The sequence below is a fragment of the Plutella xylostella genome, chromosome 23, assembly GCF_932276165.1.
Source record: "Plutella xylostella chromosome 23, ilPluXylo3.1, whole genome shotgun sequence".
Lineage (NCBI taxonomy): Eukaryota > Metazoa > Arthropoda > Insecta > Lepidoptera > Plutellidae > Plutella > Plutella xylostella.
Window position 1 is genome coordinate 9,855,469 of NC_064003.1, and position 15,958 is coordinate 9,871,426.

At 37.0% G+C, this 15,958-nt stretch overlaps 3 protein-coding genes across 4 annotated transcripts; 1 reads left to right on the forward strand and 2 right to left on the reverse strand.

Moving 5' to 3' along the window:
* Positions 1-2,455: 2,455 nt before the first annotated feature.
* LOC105386470 (serine/threonine-protein kinase PAK 1) lies at positions 2,456-7,598 on the forward strand. Its single transcript, XM_011557027.3, has 2 exons — positions 2,456-3,357; positions 5,011-7,598. Exons 1-2 carry the CDS (start codon positions 2,643-2,645, stop codon positions 5,802-5,804), a joined length of 1,509 nt encoding a protein of 502 aa, XP_011555329.1. The 5' UTR covers positions 2,456-2,642; the 3' UTR covers positions 5,805-7,598.
* A 271-nt stretch (positions 7,599-7,869) lies between these two features.
* On the reverse strand, positions 7,870-10,471 carry LOC105386469 (methionine synthase reductase). Its single transcript, XM_011557026.3, has 5 exons — positions 10,273-10,471; positions 10,044-10,190; positions 9,456-9,692; positions 8,418-9,116; positions 7,870-8,174 (listed from the first exon to the last, which is right to left on the reverse strand). Exons 1-5 carry the CDS (start codon positions 10,372-10,374, stop codon positions 7,962-7,964), a joined length of 1,398 nt encoding a protein of 465 aa, XP_011555328.3. The 5' UTR covers positions 10,375-10,471; the 3' UTR covers positions 7,870-7,961.
* Positions 10,472-11,983: 1,512 nt separating this feature from the next.
* Positions 11,984-14,755, reverse strand: LOC105391310. 2 transcript variants are annotated; one of them, XM_011562774.3, is made up of 9 exons: positions 14,736-14,755; positions 14,615-14,646; positions 14,497-14,517; positions 14,026-14,184; positions 13,508-13,688; positions 13,091-13,341; positions 12,779-12,937; positions 12,204-12,321; positions 11,984-12,100 (listed from the first exon to the last, which is right to left on the reverse strand). In XM_011562774.3, exons 3-9 carry the CDS (start codon positions 14,509-14,511, stop codon positions 12,075-12,077), a joined length of 909 nt encoding a protein of 302 aa, XP_011561076.2. In that variant the 5' UTR covers positions 14,512-14,517; positions 14,615-14,646; positions 14,736-14,755; the 3' UTR covers positions 11,984-12,074. The 2 variants fall into 2 exon arrangements, with proteins under 2 accessions (XP_011561076.2, XP_037969526.1); XM_038113598.2 differs by lacking the exons at positions 14,615-14,646; positions 14,736-14,755 and having other exon boundaries at positions 14,394-14,511.
* Positions 14,756-15,958: the final 1,203 nt, after the last annotated feature.

Here is a 15,958-nt window from a genome sequence, read left to right on the forward strand (position 1 = left end):
TCTTTGAATTTAAGTACAATGTATACCATCGCTCTTACGGAGAAGGAAAACATCTAGATATGTGAACCCACCAACACCGCACTGGACCAGCGTGGTCAGAAATGGTCCAAGCTTAGGAAGGCAGTATGGAGATGCTGGAGGCGCTTCCCCATGGCAAAGGAAGGATCCTCCGACCGTAGGAACCAAGTGTAGGTTTCATCAAAATCGGTTAGTGAGTTTTCAAGAAAGATTTTCATTCGACTTCTTTGAATGCTCGAATGCGCTCATATGTTCTCAGTCTCAGTGTAATTTGCTTCTATTTCTTGTCTACATCTTGTTATATTTGTTAAGTTTCTGTTAGGTTTTTCCTTGTTGACTTTTCGCGTTGTGATCGTTTGTTGATTTTTATAAACGTTATGGAGCCACAACCTGGCCCTTCCCGGGAAACAGCCCCAACTGACAGAGCACAAGAGTCAGACTTTCTCTCTCCCAGAAAACGCGTCCTCGTGGTTCTTTTTCGCCAAACGAAAAGACCATCATTCTAAATATTTACAAATATAATATAGAAAATTGGCCGGAAACAACTGATTGGAGTGCAGAGGAATGTGCTAAAAAGACTTCCGAGATGATTGGCGTGAGTCTGTCAAGTGTCTATAAAATTATCAAAGAATATAAAGACACAAAAGAGTTTCAGAAACCGAAAAAGAGTGGTCCGCAACTATCTTTCATACATTTTGATGACTTTACTTTTACGACAATTCGACGACCTTTCGTCGAATTGTCGTAAAAGTAAAGTGGTTCAGACATCGGCATACTACGGCTACCGTTTCAAAAAGAATTAGGTACTAGTTGTTTTTAGATATATTTTCTACGACAGCGATAATTATATAAGATAATTGAGATTATCTTTAATTGTATTTTTCAATGTTTGTGATATATTTAGGTACGGTAATTATTTCTCACCGTAGGTAAATCCCCTTTTAATTTGGAGCGCCGCACTTAATAAAATGGATACAGGGACTAAAAAATATAATATATTATAGTCTCAGATGTCCAGACTCGTATTGAAAAAGTGCCCAGCCCAAAAAGGTTTGTGATCTCTGATTTGTCTAAAATTGATAACTGTCAGAATTCCGTAAGAATACTAATTACAGTGTAGAGGTAGATTTATAATAGGAACTTGTAAGTAGTAGTGTACCTAGTTATACCGTATAGTTGGTAGACCTATAAGTACAAAACAAATTAACGTTATCAATGCCAATGACCCGTAGCGGCCGTATTATAGCGTGTTGTGGGCGACGCCAAATTGGTCCTGCTATGCGATACAATGGGCGTCAGTATAAATTGGACTGTTAGCTAGATTAGCTACTCTCAGGCGAATGTGGGCCCTATTGCTTCGTATTAAATAGGTATGTGTGTTTTGATCCTTGTGTAAGTATACCAGCAGGTCACTAACTAATGGACTGGCCTTGGTAGGTAGAATTTTTGGGTAGATTGCTGTAAAAAGTATGTAAGTGTAGTACATATGTTACCTAAGTACTTGCCTACCTACCTAGTTATCTACATACCTATTAGTTAGAGGATTTATTTTCACCTTCAACTATCTGAAACCAGCTGGAAACATGTTTTTGTCCCGAGTTATATACTAAACTTCATATTCTTAGCGGCCTAAACATTACATGAAGCGATTTAAGCGTCTGTAGGCGAGATAGTTTCGGTGATCGTAACTGATCATTGAAGTTAAGCCACATATAGCACGATAAGCCATTGGATGGGTGACCTATTCCAAGTGGTTGTTTTCTGGACGCTTAGTCACAGGCCTTAGGGCAGATTGAAAACATCTGGCAGTCGGCTTGTCCATGTCCACACGACCCGACAACTCTCTCAGCACAAGTTTGCTTGTGTTGGGGCCCACCAACCCGCATTAGGCCAGAGTGGTGGACTAGGCCTAAAATCCTTCCTTCCTTGGAAGGAGACCCGTGCCCCAGCAGCGGGGGCGGACGTGATGGGTTGTGATGAAGACTTAGTAAGTAGGTAGTTAGGTAACGAATGAAATAAAGAAACATCCTGAATAGCCCATAAGATTTGATCAGTGCGTTATCATTATCAATCGATATAATACCTAGTTTTTTATCACTTTTTTTTATTTTTGCGGAAGTAGACGGATGAATCATCTGAAATCCCTACTCAACACTGACCAATCAAGCTCAAGAACAATGCAAGATTATGGAAGTGTTACGTTCCGTTTCTTTTTGTTTACAATGAAAATATTTACAACCATTACGAAATACTATTTTTAGTAATAAATTTTCCCGAAACATCATTACAATATGCTTAATCTGTAGCATTAAATGTTTATACACCGTTTATTTAAATGTTTATTACATAAAAAAATATTTTACCAACAAAATTCAAGTTAAAATATTCTTGCGTTCAGATTTGCTAGTATAATTTTCTTTGAAACGAAACGAATCAGACGTCCATTTGACAGATGATAAGTAAGTGCTGTGATTGGAAGCCACTCCTTCGCAGATTTCTTTTTATTTTTACTTTAAAACACAATAATGTGGTGCTAGTTATACAGTGTTGTGCTACAGGGACTTTTTACTGTGATGGCTAAATAGTTTGTATCCGTGAACGCACTGCAAGGAGGAGAATTCACGATGTCTTCGCGGTCGGGACGCGGGGTGTTCGGGAAGCTGTTTGCCAAGAAACAGAGCAAGGAGCGCGACGAGCGCGCGGCCGAGATCGGCATGCCCACCAACGTGAAGCAGCACATCCACGTGAGCAAGAACTCGGAGACGGGCATGCTGGAGGGGCTTCCCAACTCGTGGCTGCGGCTGCTCAACACGCAGATCACTCCCGCAGAACAGAATGAGAACCCCGACGCCGCCTACAAGGCCGTCGCGCTGCACATGCACTTACTCAAGAAGGAGAAGGCGCCCGACGAGCCCTTCAAACCACTCATCACGGAAGAGGTCATAACAGAGGAGGACAAAGAAATTAACGACCTCATTTACAAGAAAAACGCACACCAAAGTCAAGACTCAGACTTGTCTTACGGACAGAGCAGCGAGGAGGATGCTGTGCCTCCAACAATAGACATTTCCTATCCACAAAGGCAGACTATGCCCGTTTCACCCTCAAAGAATAGTATTAAGAAAAAAGACCCGACGGTGAACATCACCGCTACAGTTGAAGACTTATCTCTCCTTGATGAAGACGAGCCGGAAGAGAGCCCAATACTCAGGAAGAAGGAGATAGCAAATGCAACACTAACAGATGAGGAAATATATGCTGAATTGAAAAGGATTTGCAATAAAGACGACCCGTATGTGAGATTTGAGCGGGTCAAAGAAGTTGGATCTGGGGCATCAGGTATGGAATCATTATTACTTTATTCTACCTGATGAATTGTGTAAATATGGTATTTCAAGATATCCTGTGGCAGACCTGTAATCTCTAAAGGTTGTGGTTATCTCACATTCTTGTGTGCAAATACTGAGATAATGTATTTTATGATTCATTCAAACATTACACAATACAACATTTTGAAAAGTCCTACTCAGCTACTAATAATTTTTAGATGCTGTATATTTTTTTTTATATTAAAAGCAGTTACATTATTATAAATGCTATACATGTAGTATTGAATATGCTCAGTAAATAGATAAATAGACTGTGCCCAGTAGATGTCTATTTTAAATTATATTTTAGAATTGCTTATCTTATCTAAAATGAGTTTCAATACAAGACAAGTTAGATAAAAATATTGAAGATAATATTTACATTGGTACTGTTAGTTAGTGAAAAGAGCAAGCACCCTAATATATTTTATAATCATTTAAATTCAATGCTGACTAACATGTACATTTTTTACTTTAAAACATCTTATAAGTGCTCATTTACCCAGAATCCTTACTAATATTATAAATGCGAAAGTAACTGTGTCTGCCTGTCTGTCTGTCTGTTACTCTTTCACACCAAAACTACTGAACGGATTTGAATGAAATTTGGTATACATATGGTCTAGACCCTGAGAAAGAACATAGGATACTTTTTATCCCGGAATTCCCACGGGAAAACTTTTTAAGGCTAAGCGAAGCTCGCGGGAACAGCTAGTGAGACATAACTGAATTACTTAGGGTGTGTTGTTAGGGTATTATAATTTTAATGCTAACATAGGGAGATTGGGAATAAAGATAAAGAAAGATAAAAGAATGCTAACATAGCCCCCAAGTAGACAGATGGATAATCAAAAGTTATTTATATGAAAAACAAAAAAATAAAATTACTATGCATTTATCATTCTACTTAGTGTCTGTCCATCCCAGTCAACAAAAAACTTTTGTTACATACTGAGAGCCTGTTTATCTTACATGTAGCTATTATCCAGACATTGTGCAACAGGCCCTGAATATACTTATAATTATCCTTTGACTAGAACTGTTATGTTTTATGTTACATCATCATCTGAAGTATTCACAGTGTTACCTCTAGTCCTTAAAGTAGGTCATTGTCATTATGCAATGCAATGGCTTTACATAATGAATTCATGAATATTTGATAATCTTCTCAGAGTGTTTACTTAATTATTTTATTAATAACTAGCTGTTCCCGCTCCAGACAGACAGACAGACACAGTTACTTTCGCATTTATAATATTAGTAAGGATGTTGCAACAGTTGTAATCAGATAGAGGTATAGTAAATAAGGACATACATAAAGAAAAAGAAAAAAAGGTACTCTCTTGCAATGTATGCTGGGATGCATTGCCCCATACACTTTGCACCAGTGTTGTCAGTCTCAAAGAAATTAGGGAGCTAATAAGGCCCACACCCAGGAATCGAACATGAGACTGTTGGTGCTTAATTCATATTCCTTCATAACTCAAAATAAATTCTTCTTCTGACCTAAACTTACCCAGACACCTAACATCCATATCTGCATGCTGCATGAATATCCCATGACAATGCCTCAAGTTTGTCTGTACTTACCTAAAATTTAATCAATAAAAAAAAAATCTTCCAGGAGTGGTGTTCATCGCGATCGACAGCTACGACAACTCAAAAGTGGCGATCAAAGACATTGACCTCACGAAGCAGTCGCGCAAAGACCTCATTCTCAACGAGATCAATGTGCTCAAAGACTTCAACCACAAGAACCTGGTGAATTTCCTTGACGCCTTCCTCAGCTACGACCACTTATGGGTGGCCATGGAGCTGTTAGACGGCGGATCCCTAACAGACGTAGTCACTGAGGTGGTAATGAAGGAGGGACAGATTGCGGCCATTTGCAGAGAAACCCTCCAAGCCATATCCTTCCTGCACTCCAAAGGAACCATCCACAGGGATATAAAATCAGACAATGTGCTTCTCGGTATGGACGGCCGAGTGAAAGTGACAGACTTCGGCTTCTGCGCCAACATCGTGGGCGATGAAAAGAGACAGACGATGGTCGGCACCCCCTACTGGATGGCGCCTGAGGTCGTGACCAGGAAGCAGTACGGGAAGAAAGTAGATGTTTGGTCGTTGGGTATCATGGCTATAGAGATGATCCAAGGGGAGCCACCGTATATGAAAGAGACTCCGTTAAGAGCACTGTATTTGATAGCGGCGGTCGGGAGGCCCCAGATCCCGAGCTGGGAGCGCCTGTCTCCACACTTCCAGGATTTCCTGGACAAGTGCCTTCAAGTGGACGTGGACCTGCGAGCGTCAGCCGATGAACTACTCGCACATCCCTTCCTCAACTGTGCCATGGAACTGAGGACCTTAACACCGCTGATTAAGGCCGCCCAGAAACTACTCCACAAAAGCTTTGACTGAATCGAAAGTTGTATCTTCCATTCCTTTTTTGTATTCAATTGTTTTCCGCTTTCGTATCGATTTACAATGTTTTGGTGTTTTTTGAGAATGTATTTTAGTCATCGATGTCGTAGCCCAATAGTTGCTAAGAGAGAGACAAAACACAGCAAATTGAGAGGGCGTAAAATGCACGCTGATTCGCCAGCTCATGTCAAGGTCGGGTCAGGACTCACGACTTTATAAACGTAGGTGTTCTCGCTGATAGCTTGGCTGTTCTGTGTCTTTCCTCGTACGTGGGAAAATAATACACAATTAAACACACACTAGTGAAACTTAATGTGGTCTAGACCCATGTTTACACAAATGGCACTTTAGCTGCACTTGTATGTAATTTTTGGGCTATAACTTCGATGATTTTGGTGCCAATATTTTTGCAATAAGCTGTATAAATAAGGGTTGATGACAATATTATGTTGATAGTTGGTAATCAACAAGAACGAACTAAGTGTAAGTTTATCTTATAGTGTTCTATCACAAAAAATATATACTTATAAATTAATACGCAAAGCACGTAATTTCTTATCTGACAGCCTCAAGTAGATAATGCTATCTATTTTACTACTGATATTGAAATAATTTTACATCACACAATTTAAATGTTTAAAGAACCAAAAACTCCAATAGATATTTTTTTATAAAAGTCTCAGTATTGATGATTGGTACTTAATTTAAATTCTGTCCAAATTGTATTTTGATGAAAGAAGTATTTTTGTTATTCTTTGAAATTGAGGCATTTTAACCAAAAAGTGTACATAAAGTATGTATTAGCTAGTCCGGTGGAATTATTTTAGATATTTTTGTTATAATGATTATTATTTTACATAAATTATGATTTAATTAATTTCCAAATTGTGATTTTTGTACACGTAAACTTTTACATTCATTTCTTTCGCTCCTTATTTCTCATTTCACTGATATATTCTTACATTCCTCTTGACTTGCACAGGACCAAATGTTAATACGTTTGTGTTATTTGACTGTATAACTTTGACTCTAGAAGTATTCTTGCATTTATTTTGTAATCGGCAAGACCATTTTACTGCTATAATAAATGTATTTAAGTTTACCAGTATCACATCTCACTTTTCACTTTGTAAACAAAATTGTAGTAACTATTTAGCTTCGATTATTTAATGAAAGTACAGAATCTAGTTTGGCCATGTAGACCACTTTATCTTTGCACTGACTGTACCATGTGAATAACAGAACTGTATTTTAATCGTTAGTGCAACTTTCATCTTCTCTCAACATTACCAAATTCTCAGCTAAGTACAAAGTGTTTGTTTTGAGTTTAGTATTATTATATTTTGCAGTATAAATGTATTTTAGGAGCCATATTGTAAACAAGTAATAGATTTATGGAGATTCTCCACCGTGAGTGCCTGGCTTGGTAAAATAAATATATATTATACAGGGTGGGCTTTATCTGTGAACAAAGCAAATACAGTGGTGGATGGACCAATCAATATTTTGCTAAACATATACATATTAAACATAGTCGACTTTTCATGAAAGCTACAATTTGTATAAGAGTAGCAAATGTTGTTTTTACGAGCATGTATCATATATTGTTTAGTAACTTGCAAATCCCACCCTGTACATTTGTTAGTTTAGGCGTAAGGTGCATTTCAGCCAACGAATGTATAATGTAAGTGTAACATGCTAGCACTAGTATGTAAGATTGTATACACCAATGACACTTTTGGAAAATTTTATTAATAGATTTGCCTATTAAATTATTTTTGTAAAATTTTATTGCTATTTCTTTTTCTTTAATCTAATGTAACTACTAGGTTTCTTAAAAGGTCACTGATTGATTGAATAAATAGGTATAAACAAGTTATAATATAGTATGTCTGTTGTGGGATTCACCGATCAAAAAAATCAAATTTAAAATAGTAGGTAGATATCGAACCAGACTGTTTATGCGTTTGTTTTACTAAAATAGAAGGGATAAGAAATGCAAGTCCTAGTGGGCCTTTAGATAGGATTTAACGCGCTTAGATATAAAAGTAAATGAACAATATGGGTGATTGGGTATGTATTAAAAATGTAGCATACCAAATTCCATTATACATTTGTATAATAAACTAATATTTGCTATAATTTACATTTTTCTCAGCTCCATATATCAACAATATATCTCTTGTCTTTCTCCATTTGTGTGATAAATCTGTCGGCCTCTTCGTCAGTGTTGCCATCGTGAAGTACGAGGCATTGCCTTATCGAGTCTCGAACCTGGGACGCCATGCTCTTGAGATCGCCACAAACAAATATGTGCGCGTTTTTTATAAACTTTGCTATGTCTTTACCGTCTCTTGTTATTGCATGCTGTAAGAGAAAATATGGAAGTTAAAACAAAGAGTATTTAGATTATAAAATAACACATGGACAATAAAATGCCTTCTGAAAATTGGCACCTTCTAAAAAGTGGCACCTGTGTTTGTGTTGGTTTTCACCCCAACAAATCAATGTGTAATTCAAATTATTTATGCAGACATAGGCGTATTGCATATTAGGTATTCTAACATATATTTTATAGTTAACTATAAATTTTTAAAAAAAATTTGTTACCTGAACATATTTGACTCCATCATTTTCTATTCTCGAAAATGCAGTACTGAGTCTCGTCAGACAACCTTTTTCAACAAACTCATTCAATTCATGTTCGTACAAGAAATCTAATTTCGGATTTCTACATCCGAAAAACAACCATACATCCCCTAACTTTAAGGTTGACTTTTCTTCTTTCTGTGCTTGCCTTTCTTCAAGAAACCCTATAAAAGGTGCCACACCAGTGCCAGGCCCAATCAGAAGAAGTGGCTTCTCAGGATCTTCTGGCAATGCAAATCCATTCATATTCTTTCTCAGATATATTGAAACTCGGCCGAATCCACCTTCATTCAAGCTGAGATTTTTCAGTCCTTCTTCAATACTACTGTTCTTTAAAATCATACTTTCTAGACCTCCTGATGTTAAGCCTTTTCTATTGTTCTCTAGTTGTATGACTGAAAAGCATATTTTCAACATACTTTTGTCAGTTTGTCTGTTCACTATTGAGTAGGGTCTTGGCAGTAGCCTCCCAACATTGGCTAGGATGACTTCTATTGGTGGCCGGCAAGTCTTGAATGTTTGCAGTAAGTCAATTAGGCATGTGTTCTTGTGCAATATGTGAGAGTTGTAAGCTGCTGAGCCATCTTTGCTGCAGAGATATTGCAATACTTTCTTTTCATTGTCATTTTCTGTGTGTTTTGATAGAGCTAGCAGGAACAACTGGAAATGAACAACAATACTTGTTAAATTATTGAAACAGAAAGGTGACTCCAAGGTTTCAGATCTGGTAAAATTATTACTTATAGTCTTATACAAAAATATGAATAGCTTTTTATGGCTTTGTGGCAGGATGTAAATTGTAATGCACAACACTAAGGGTTAATATTAAAATTTGATATTTATGGTGCTGTTTTTCAGCACAACATACTTAGTACATATTTGTAAATTTTTGTCTATTTTTTGCAATAGGCAGGCAGGTAACATTGTCACTCTGAGTGGGGTTAGGTTTCTTCATCCCAGACTGAACATGTAACATTTGTAACAACAGGCATACCTTACCTTCTTTACAACTCCTCTAACATCCACACAGTGTGTTAAGACATGCCTCAGTGAAGACTGTACGGGAATGTGGGGGGGTATCTTAGCTCCCTTCACTGCTTTGTCTACGGTCAACTCATACTGAACATCAGCCTTGGAGGTCAATTCTAAATGCTCCAGTAAAAAGTCGACTTCTGTAGCTGTATTTTGTGGTAAAACACCTATAGTGTCCCCAGGCCTGAATTTTAAGTTTCTGTCCTGAAAATGGAAATTAGTAACTTTATTATTAAATCTTAAAGAGGTGGGAAGCATTGAAAGTAATGTTATAAGTAACTTTGTGATAATAATTACTTCCAGGAAAAGAGTAATACTCAAGATGAAAAAGAGAAATTACAAAAAAGCCAAAATGTATTACTATTCTAATAAATATATTTACATACATACAGTAGTACTTCTATAATATCAAAAGTAAACCCCAAATTTTTTTGTTATATGTACCTAGTGTTTTTCTATTAAACATGTTTTAACTTTTTAACTACGGAATTTTCAAATTAAGGTATGAATAATTTAGTACAATAGTTTCGAAAGCTCACACATCATATAAATTACCTTTGTATCCAAAGTAACCTCATATACAGCTTTGCAGTCTCCACTTTCAGCAGACAGCCTCTTCCATGTAGCTATTTCAGCCTGAACCAACTCACTTTCAGCAAAAGGCAAAATTGGCTCTTTTCCTCCATAAACTGTTGCAGGTTTCTGTGACGAAAAAGAACACATCTGTTTAGGAGGACCAACATCATTATAATATACCTAATCATTCTATGAAAAAAATACTTACAGTTGCAGTGGAATGTAGATATTTTATCGTCAAGCCATATTCTTTGTAGGGTGGCAAATCAAGCTTGGCGAATTGTGATGAAATACTTAAAAGATCCCACATATTTAATTTGATATAAATTACAATATGCAATATTGTGCTTTTTCGTGTTCTACTCGTCCCTCGTGTTTTTGTTTACTTTTGTGACACTGATTTTGACATTAAAATTTATTTCCGTTTCCGTCACATTGACATTTACTTGACATACCTACTATGCCATCCGTCATCACAACTCTTGTCTATGGTACCAAAGTAGCGGCAAATGGCCCTAGACTTGCCCTAGACCTAGACCTATACAGGCTGTTGCAAAAATGCTACCTACCATAGGCCGAAAGTATGCCGATGAGGTGACTTATTTATTCCATTCCATATCATTCTCAATTGTTTATAAAATTTATTATTTTCAAAATACCCAGTCGTAAAGGACCCATAGGAAAAAAACAAGGGTAAGAAACTCATGTTCCATTGGTTGAGAATCCAGCAGTGGACGAGTATTAATAAGATAATAAAAAAATATTAAAATTCCACAAAAATCATAAAGTTTATTGGTATTGGTGATGAATAATGTAGGAAGCAAGTCTTGTACATGATAAATATACCTTCCTACTTCACATCGAGGTAGGGTTTCGTTCCCGTGTTCCCGGGAATTCCCGTTTTCGGGAATTCCCGGGAAATTTGTCTTTCTCGAAACCGGGAAAAAAATAGCATTCCCGGGAATTCCCGGGTTTGATTTTTAATCGATTCTATGCTATATTTTCATCTTTATTTATCTGTTTCTCCTACCTTAAACCAAAAGAATAATCGGCAGGTTTGTCGTCTACGATCAGACACTCGGTTTTGTTGTAAATTATTGGAAAATCATACGTGTGTTATTGTTTTCGCGCAGCTACATTGCAAAGATAAATGACTCATCTACATCACCTTGTTTCAATATTTTCATCTTTATTTATCTGTTGGCCCTACCGCCTACCTAAAACTAAACAATTGATCGGCTTTTACATATGTGACCAAAGAGTATGTAAAAGCTAACGCTAGTTTTTTTTATGTCCCCGTTTTGTGTCCGCGTTTATTTTTTATAAAATTACTAACGCATAGAAAACACCAAAATAAGAAGTAGGTTAAGCGATAAATCGTTGAATCGATTAATTTTTCTAAAACATTACCTCAAGTGTAATTAATTTTTTTATTTTAATTATGTCATAATAGAGGTAGTAGTGATATTGGTGACTGGTAGAAAATGCTTGTAGCATTAAGTCCACCCTTTGTACACTTATTTTTATATTTGTGCAATAAAGGATTAAATAAATAAATAAATACGTCATAATAATATTATTTTCCAACTATTAATTATAATACCTTTGTTATTGTTTAATTTACAATTAACTAAGAAAAACAAATGATTTGGCATGTAAAACAAATCATTATAATTTTGATTGTTAATTTATCTGACTGTTGCTTTTTTCTACCTAAAGATAACGAGTATAAAAGTGATACCTACGAGTGATAAAAGTATATTTGATTTAATTGTAAGTGTTTTAATAGCCGTTTGATACCCGAAATTAGCAAAACCAAGCATTTAAAATAAATTCCCGTTTCCCGGGAATTCCCGGGAAATCTTGAAAAAAATTCCCGTATCCCGGGAACAGAAAAAGGTCGGGAAAAACGAAACCCTACATCGAGGTAACTATGTATTTGCGTTAGTTACATATTGTAAGTTAGAAATAAAAAATACACTGCCTTCTATATAAATATTTATTTTCCATTTATTTATTGTCATCGTCCGATAGAACTGTAAATAAAAAAAAAAGTGTGAATTAATTTGGGTAAGAGGGTAAAATAGCAAAGGTTTAAATGCAAAGCATAATGAGTATTTATATTTATGCATTTTTTACCATCAATTTCCACCCCTGGATCTTCTGTTCCGTTCTCCATACACTCCGGGCATGGAGTGGTTTCACACGGATTAATTGTTGTCGACGGGGACACGGGAATCATTTCCGCTGCAGGAGGCTGACATAAAGACAATGTTTGTTAACCGCTGTTTTGTACATTTAACCATTCTATTACTACAAGTACTGTAGTGTACTTGTTATTCTATGATTTAAGTAATATAAGCATCCTAACCAATATTATAAATGCGAAAGTAACTGTGTCTCTCTGTCTGTTTCTCATTCAGGCCAAAACTACTGAACGGATTTGAATGAAATCTGATATACATATGGTTTAGACCCTGAGAAAGAACATAAGCTACTTTTTATCCCGGAATTCCCACGGGAAAACTTTTTAAGGCGAAGCTCGCGGGAACAGCTAGAATATTATATTTTTTGCTATCATTTCAATGACAACAAAAAAGCAGTAACTAAGAACTTTGTTTTGGGAACTTTGCTCAAGAAATCACCCTCAGCAAAGTGGCAGTGAGACGGTGTTTTTTTTCTCAACATCTAAATAGTTACTATTAATATCTCACCTCTAATCTATACAAATAAGACAGGTGACAAGGATCCCAAGTGGAACATATTGTTGCATTATGAAGCAAGTCTTTGCGAGGTTCATCACCAAAATATTCATATGTGATCACAATGTTGTTATCAATGGCACACATACTCAGGAACTCATCTAGCGTTACCTGAAAGGTGAAGAACACTTCATGGTGATTTTACTAGACCTAAAAACTAAAATTATTGGGGAATATTTTAAAAATGCTCACGTTATAATGTCTATCTTCTTATCCAAAAATAACAATCATAAAATGCGAAACCAACATTAGGTACCTACTTACTTTTGTTTTATTACCGCAATCTAACGTGCCATTTTGAAAGTAGCTCGTATCACGATCACCGCTACCCATACAGAACGTCCAGCCTTCTTTGTATGAATATTCAATGGGTGCCACTTCACCTTCAATGCACGGGTCAACCGACAGCTGCTCCGGTATCTTATTGAAAGTGCATTTGCGGTCATGCATGTTGACTTGCTGTCTGTAAGCATCGACATCAGGCTCCGATCCTTCAGGACACTTAAAGTAATTACCTGTAAATTAAAGAAGACTATGCATTTACAGTTGTAAGAATACTGAGGTAGAATTTCCTTGATGTTAACTAATATCTCCGGAAGGCTAAGTAAATCAACTTTTACTATAACTACCTTCTTTACAGTGCAATATGTCTCAGGTTGATCAACACTGCCAGTAACTTACCGTTTTGTATCATATAGACGGTTTTAGCGCCTGCTCCTATGACTGTGCGGACGGTGACGCCGTTGCCACCGTTTTTAATGTTCTCCATCAACACCTCCTGCGCTGCTCGCTGCCCTCGGGACCACTTGGCTGCTAGCTCTGCCAGAACTTGGCGACTTTCTTTGCTGGATTGTGGTGTTGCCTAAAAGTAAACGCAGATGAAGAAGTACTATCCATTAGAGAAAAATGTATTGGTCCCTAATAAATACATATCTCCTTTTGCTTGCAGTGAAATCGATGAAAAACGAGAATCTTGGTAGGTAGACCCAGCTATTCTATTGGTACGTGGATACCAATTTACTGTACCTATTCTATTTGGTAGGTAGATCGCAATTTACTGTCCAGGATTTTCAGGAATATATAGACCTACCCATTTACTGTACCTATTCTATTTGGTAGGTAGATACAATAGTGCTTGCCTAAATGTTTGGTCCCGTCTTACCTACTCACACTTCACACAAGCTGGAAAGCCGTTTTACCTGGTTGGAGTTTTCCAGAATAACATGAGGTCGTCCGAGTGTATGCTGCCAGATGAGTTGGGATGCAATTTTGTACTTGGAGCTGCGGAATAACGGCTGGATCTGCAGTATGCCGTACCACGCTAGCTCCCTGTAAACACTGTCGGGCAGGTAGCCCGTCTGAAAAATAGGCATGTAAGTGTTAATATAACAAAATTGGGTCAAAAATATCATTCTAAACCAGGTAAAATACAGTAGGTAGTTCACAAAAAAACATAAGTAGGTATTTATCTTTATTTTATGAAGGTACTTTTAGTTATTTTGGTACTTTATGATGGGTTGGCTCTGGGAATACCCGTATTAATTAATGCGTTTTTAAAATCACCTACATCATGCTTCATGACGGTAGGTAGTTACTTTGTATATGGCGAAGCAATCGCCTGTTAGGCCATGAAAAATAACTCTAACATGAAAAATAGGTTTAAATTATACCGGTACAAAATCCATATGCCACTGAAAAAATAATAATGTAGGTATAAGTAGAGTTGAAATTATAGTTTCTGTTTATTTATCTTTGTAATGTTTATTTAAATAATTTATTTATACACACTTCTTCTTCGGATGCTTCAGTAGTACCAAGATCTGAAATAAACACTTTATTATACTGAGAAGTTCCTCTTGACTCCACCAAAGTTTAAAAGCCGAGGCTACAGTGTAAAAAACTACATTACCAAATTCGTCTACGTCTTGAGCATATACACATGTAAACTGAAATAAAATATAAAAGTAGTAAATAATCTTACACGCATATATAGTTTGTAAAAAAACTAGTATAAGATGTAAGCTGGAACAGAACTTACTCCAAAAAGTACAATGCAAGATAATAAATTTAATAAAAGCATTTTAGAAAATAAACACGTGTAAACTGCCGGAAATAAATAAGTTACTAAAATATACACAAAACATAAAATACTATCAGGGTCTGGCAATCAATACTTAAGCAATTAAAATTAACTAAGCCAATAAAATTCTAACAAGCAAGGTATTAAAACAAAACAATTCGTTTGATTGTAGGTAGGTAGGTACTTTAGATAAGGTCAAAATTACCAAGCGCATGTGGTCTATGTGGCACTAACTTTATGCAGGCACCATAATCGGCGCACGGAAAATAATGCTTTTGTTTTGTTATAATAATCACTTACACTTTCTGACACCCTGTACATGTTGACAGGTACAGTCTGGCAAATAGGTGTAGAAAATTCAATGATTTTCCAGGCTGTACCTGCTTGTGGTTTGTGGTGTTTGTTCAAACAACGCGGACTACTTACTCGGATGATGATTTGTGGTCTCAATGCAATCCACCATTTTTTCATGAATACTTCGGACCACCCACAAAGCAGTAGTCTCGAGAGAACAAAAATTCTTTTTCGCGCGTGTGGATTATCGAAAATCCTATACCTAAATCGCGCTCTACACTCGCGCCGCGCCGCGAAGTCGCGTGAATGGGAGGTTTTCAACCATAGACAAACAATCATAGATTATAGATGACTTCATACTCAACCTCCCATTTAAGCTGCGTACACACCGGGCCAACGAACGCCCAACGAACGCCAACGGTTATTCCAACTATGGATATTTATCATACATAATACAGGGCTGATTGCAGAAACGAAGGCCAACGAAATCCGTTCGTTGGCCTTCGTTGGCCCGGTGTGTACGCAGCTTTACACAGCGGTTCGCCCACGCCACAACTGTGTCCCTCCACACTCACGAAGCTTCTCAGTGTTGTTCGGAACTTCAATGAAAATATATAGATAAAACAGCGAGTGTAGATGTATTCGCGTTCGCGCGTCGCGTACCCTTTGTCACGGGTCAAAACCGACCGAAGCGCCGCGAACCGCGAACGCGAAGGCGCGAACAACATTCGAACACTCGTGTTTCGCGCTTTCGCGGG

Coding starts and splice junctions, on each gene's coding strand:
- LOC105386470 (XM_011557027.3), top strand. CDS start 2,643: ATGTCTTCGCGGTCGGGACGCGGGGTGTTCGGGAAGCTGTTTGCCAAG. Junction 3,358..5,010: donor AGTTGGATCTGGGGCATCAG/GTATGGAATCAT, acceptor AAAATCTTCCAG/GAGTGGTGTTCATCGCGATC.
- LOC105386469 (XM_011557026.3), bottom strand. CDS start 10,374: ATGTGGGATCTTTTAAGTATTTCATCACAATTCGCCAAGCTTGATTTG. Junction 9,117..9,455: donor TTAGAGGAGTTGTAAAGAAG/GTAAGGTATGCC, acceptor GTTCATTTCCAG/TTGTTCCTGCTAGCTCTATC. Junction 8,175..8,417: donor ATGGAGTCAAATATGTTCAG/GTAACAAATTTT, acceptor TTTCTCTTACAG/CATGCAATAACAAGAGACGG.
- LOC105391310 (XM_011562774.3), bottom strand. Junction 13,689..14,025: donor TTCTGGAAAACTCCAACCAG/GTAAAACGGCTT, acceptor GTTTACTTTTAG/GCAACACCACAATCCAGCAA. Junction 12,938..13,090: donor ATTGCGGTAATAAAACAAAA/GTAAGTAGGTAC, acceptor TTCACCTTTCAG/GTAACGCTAGATGAGTTCCT.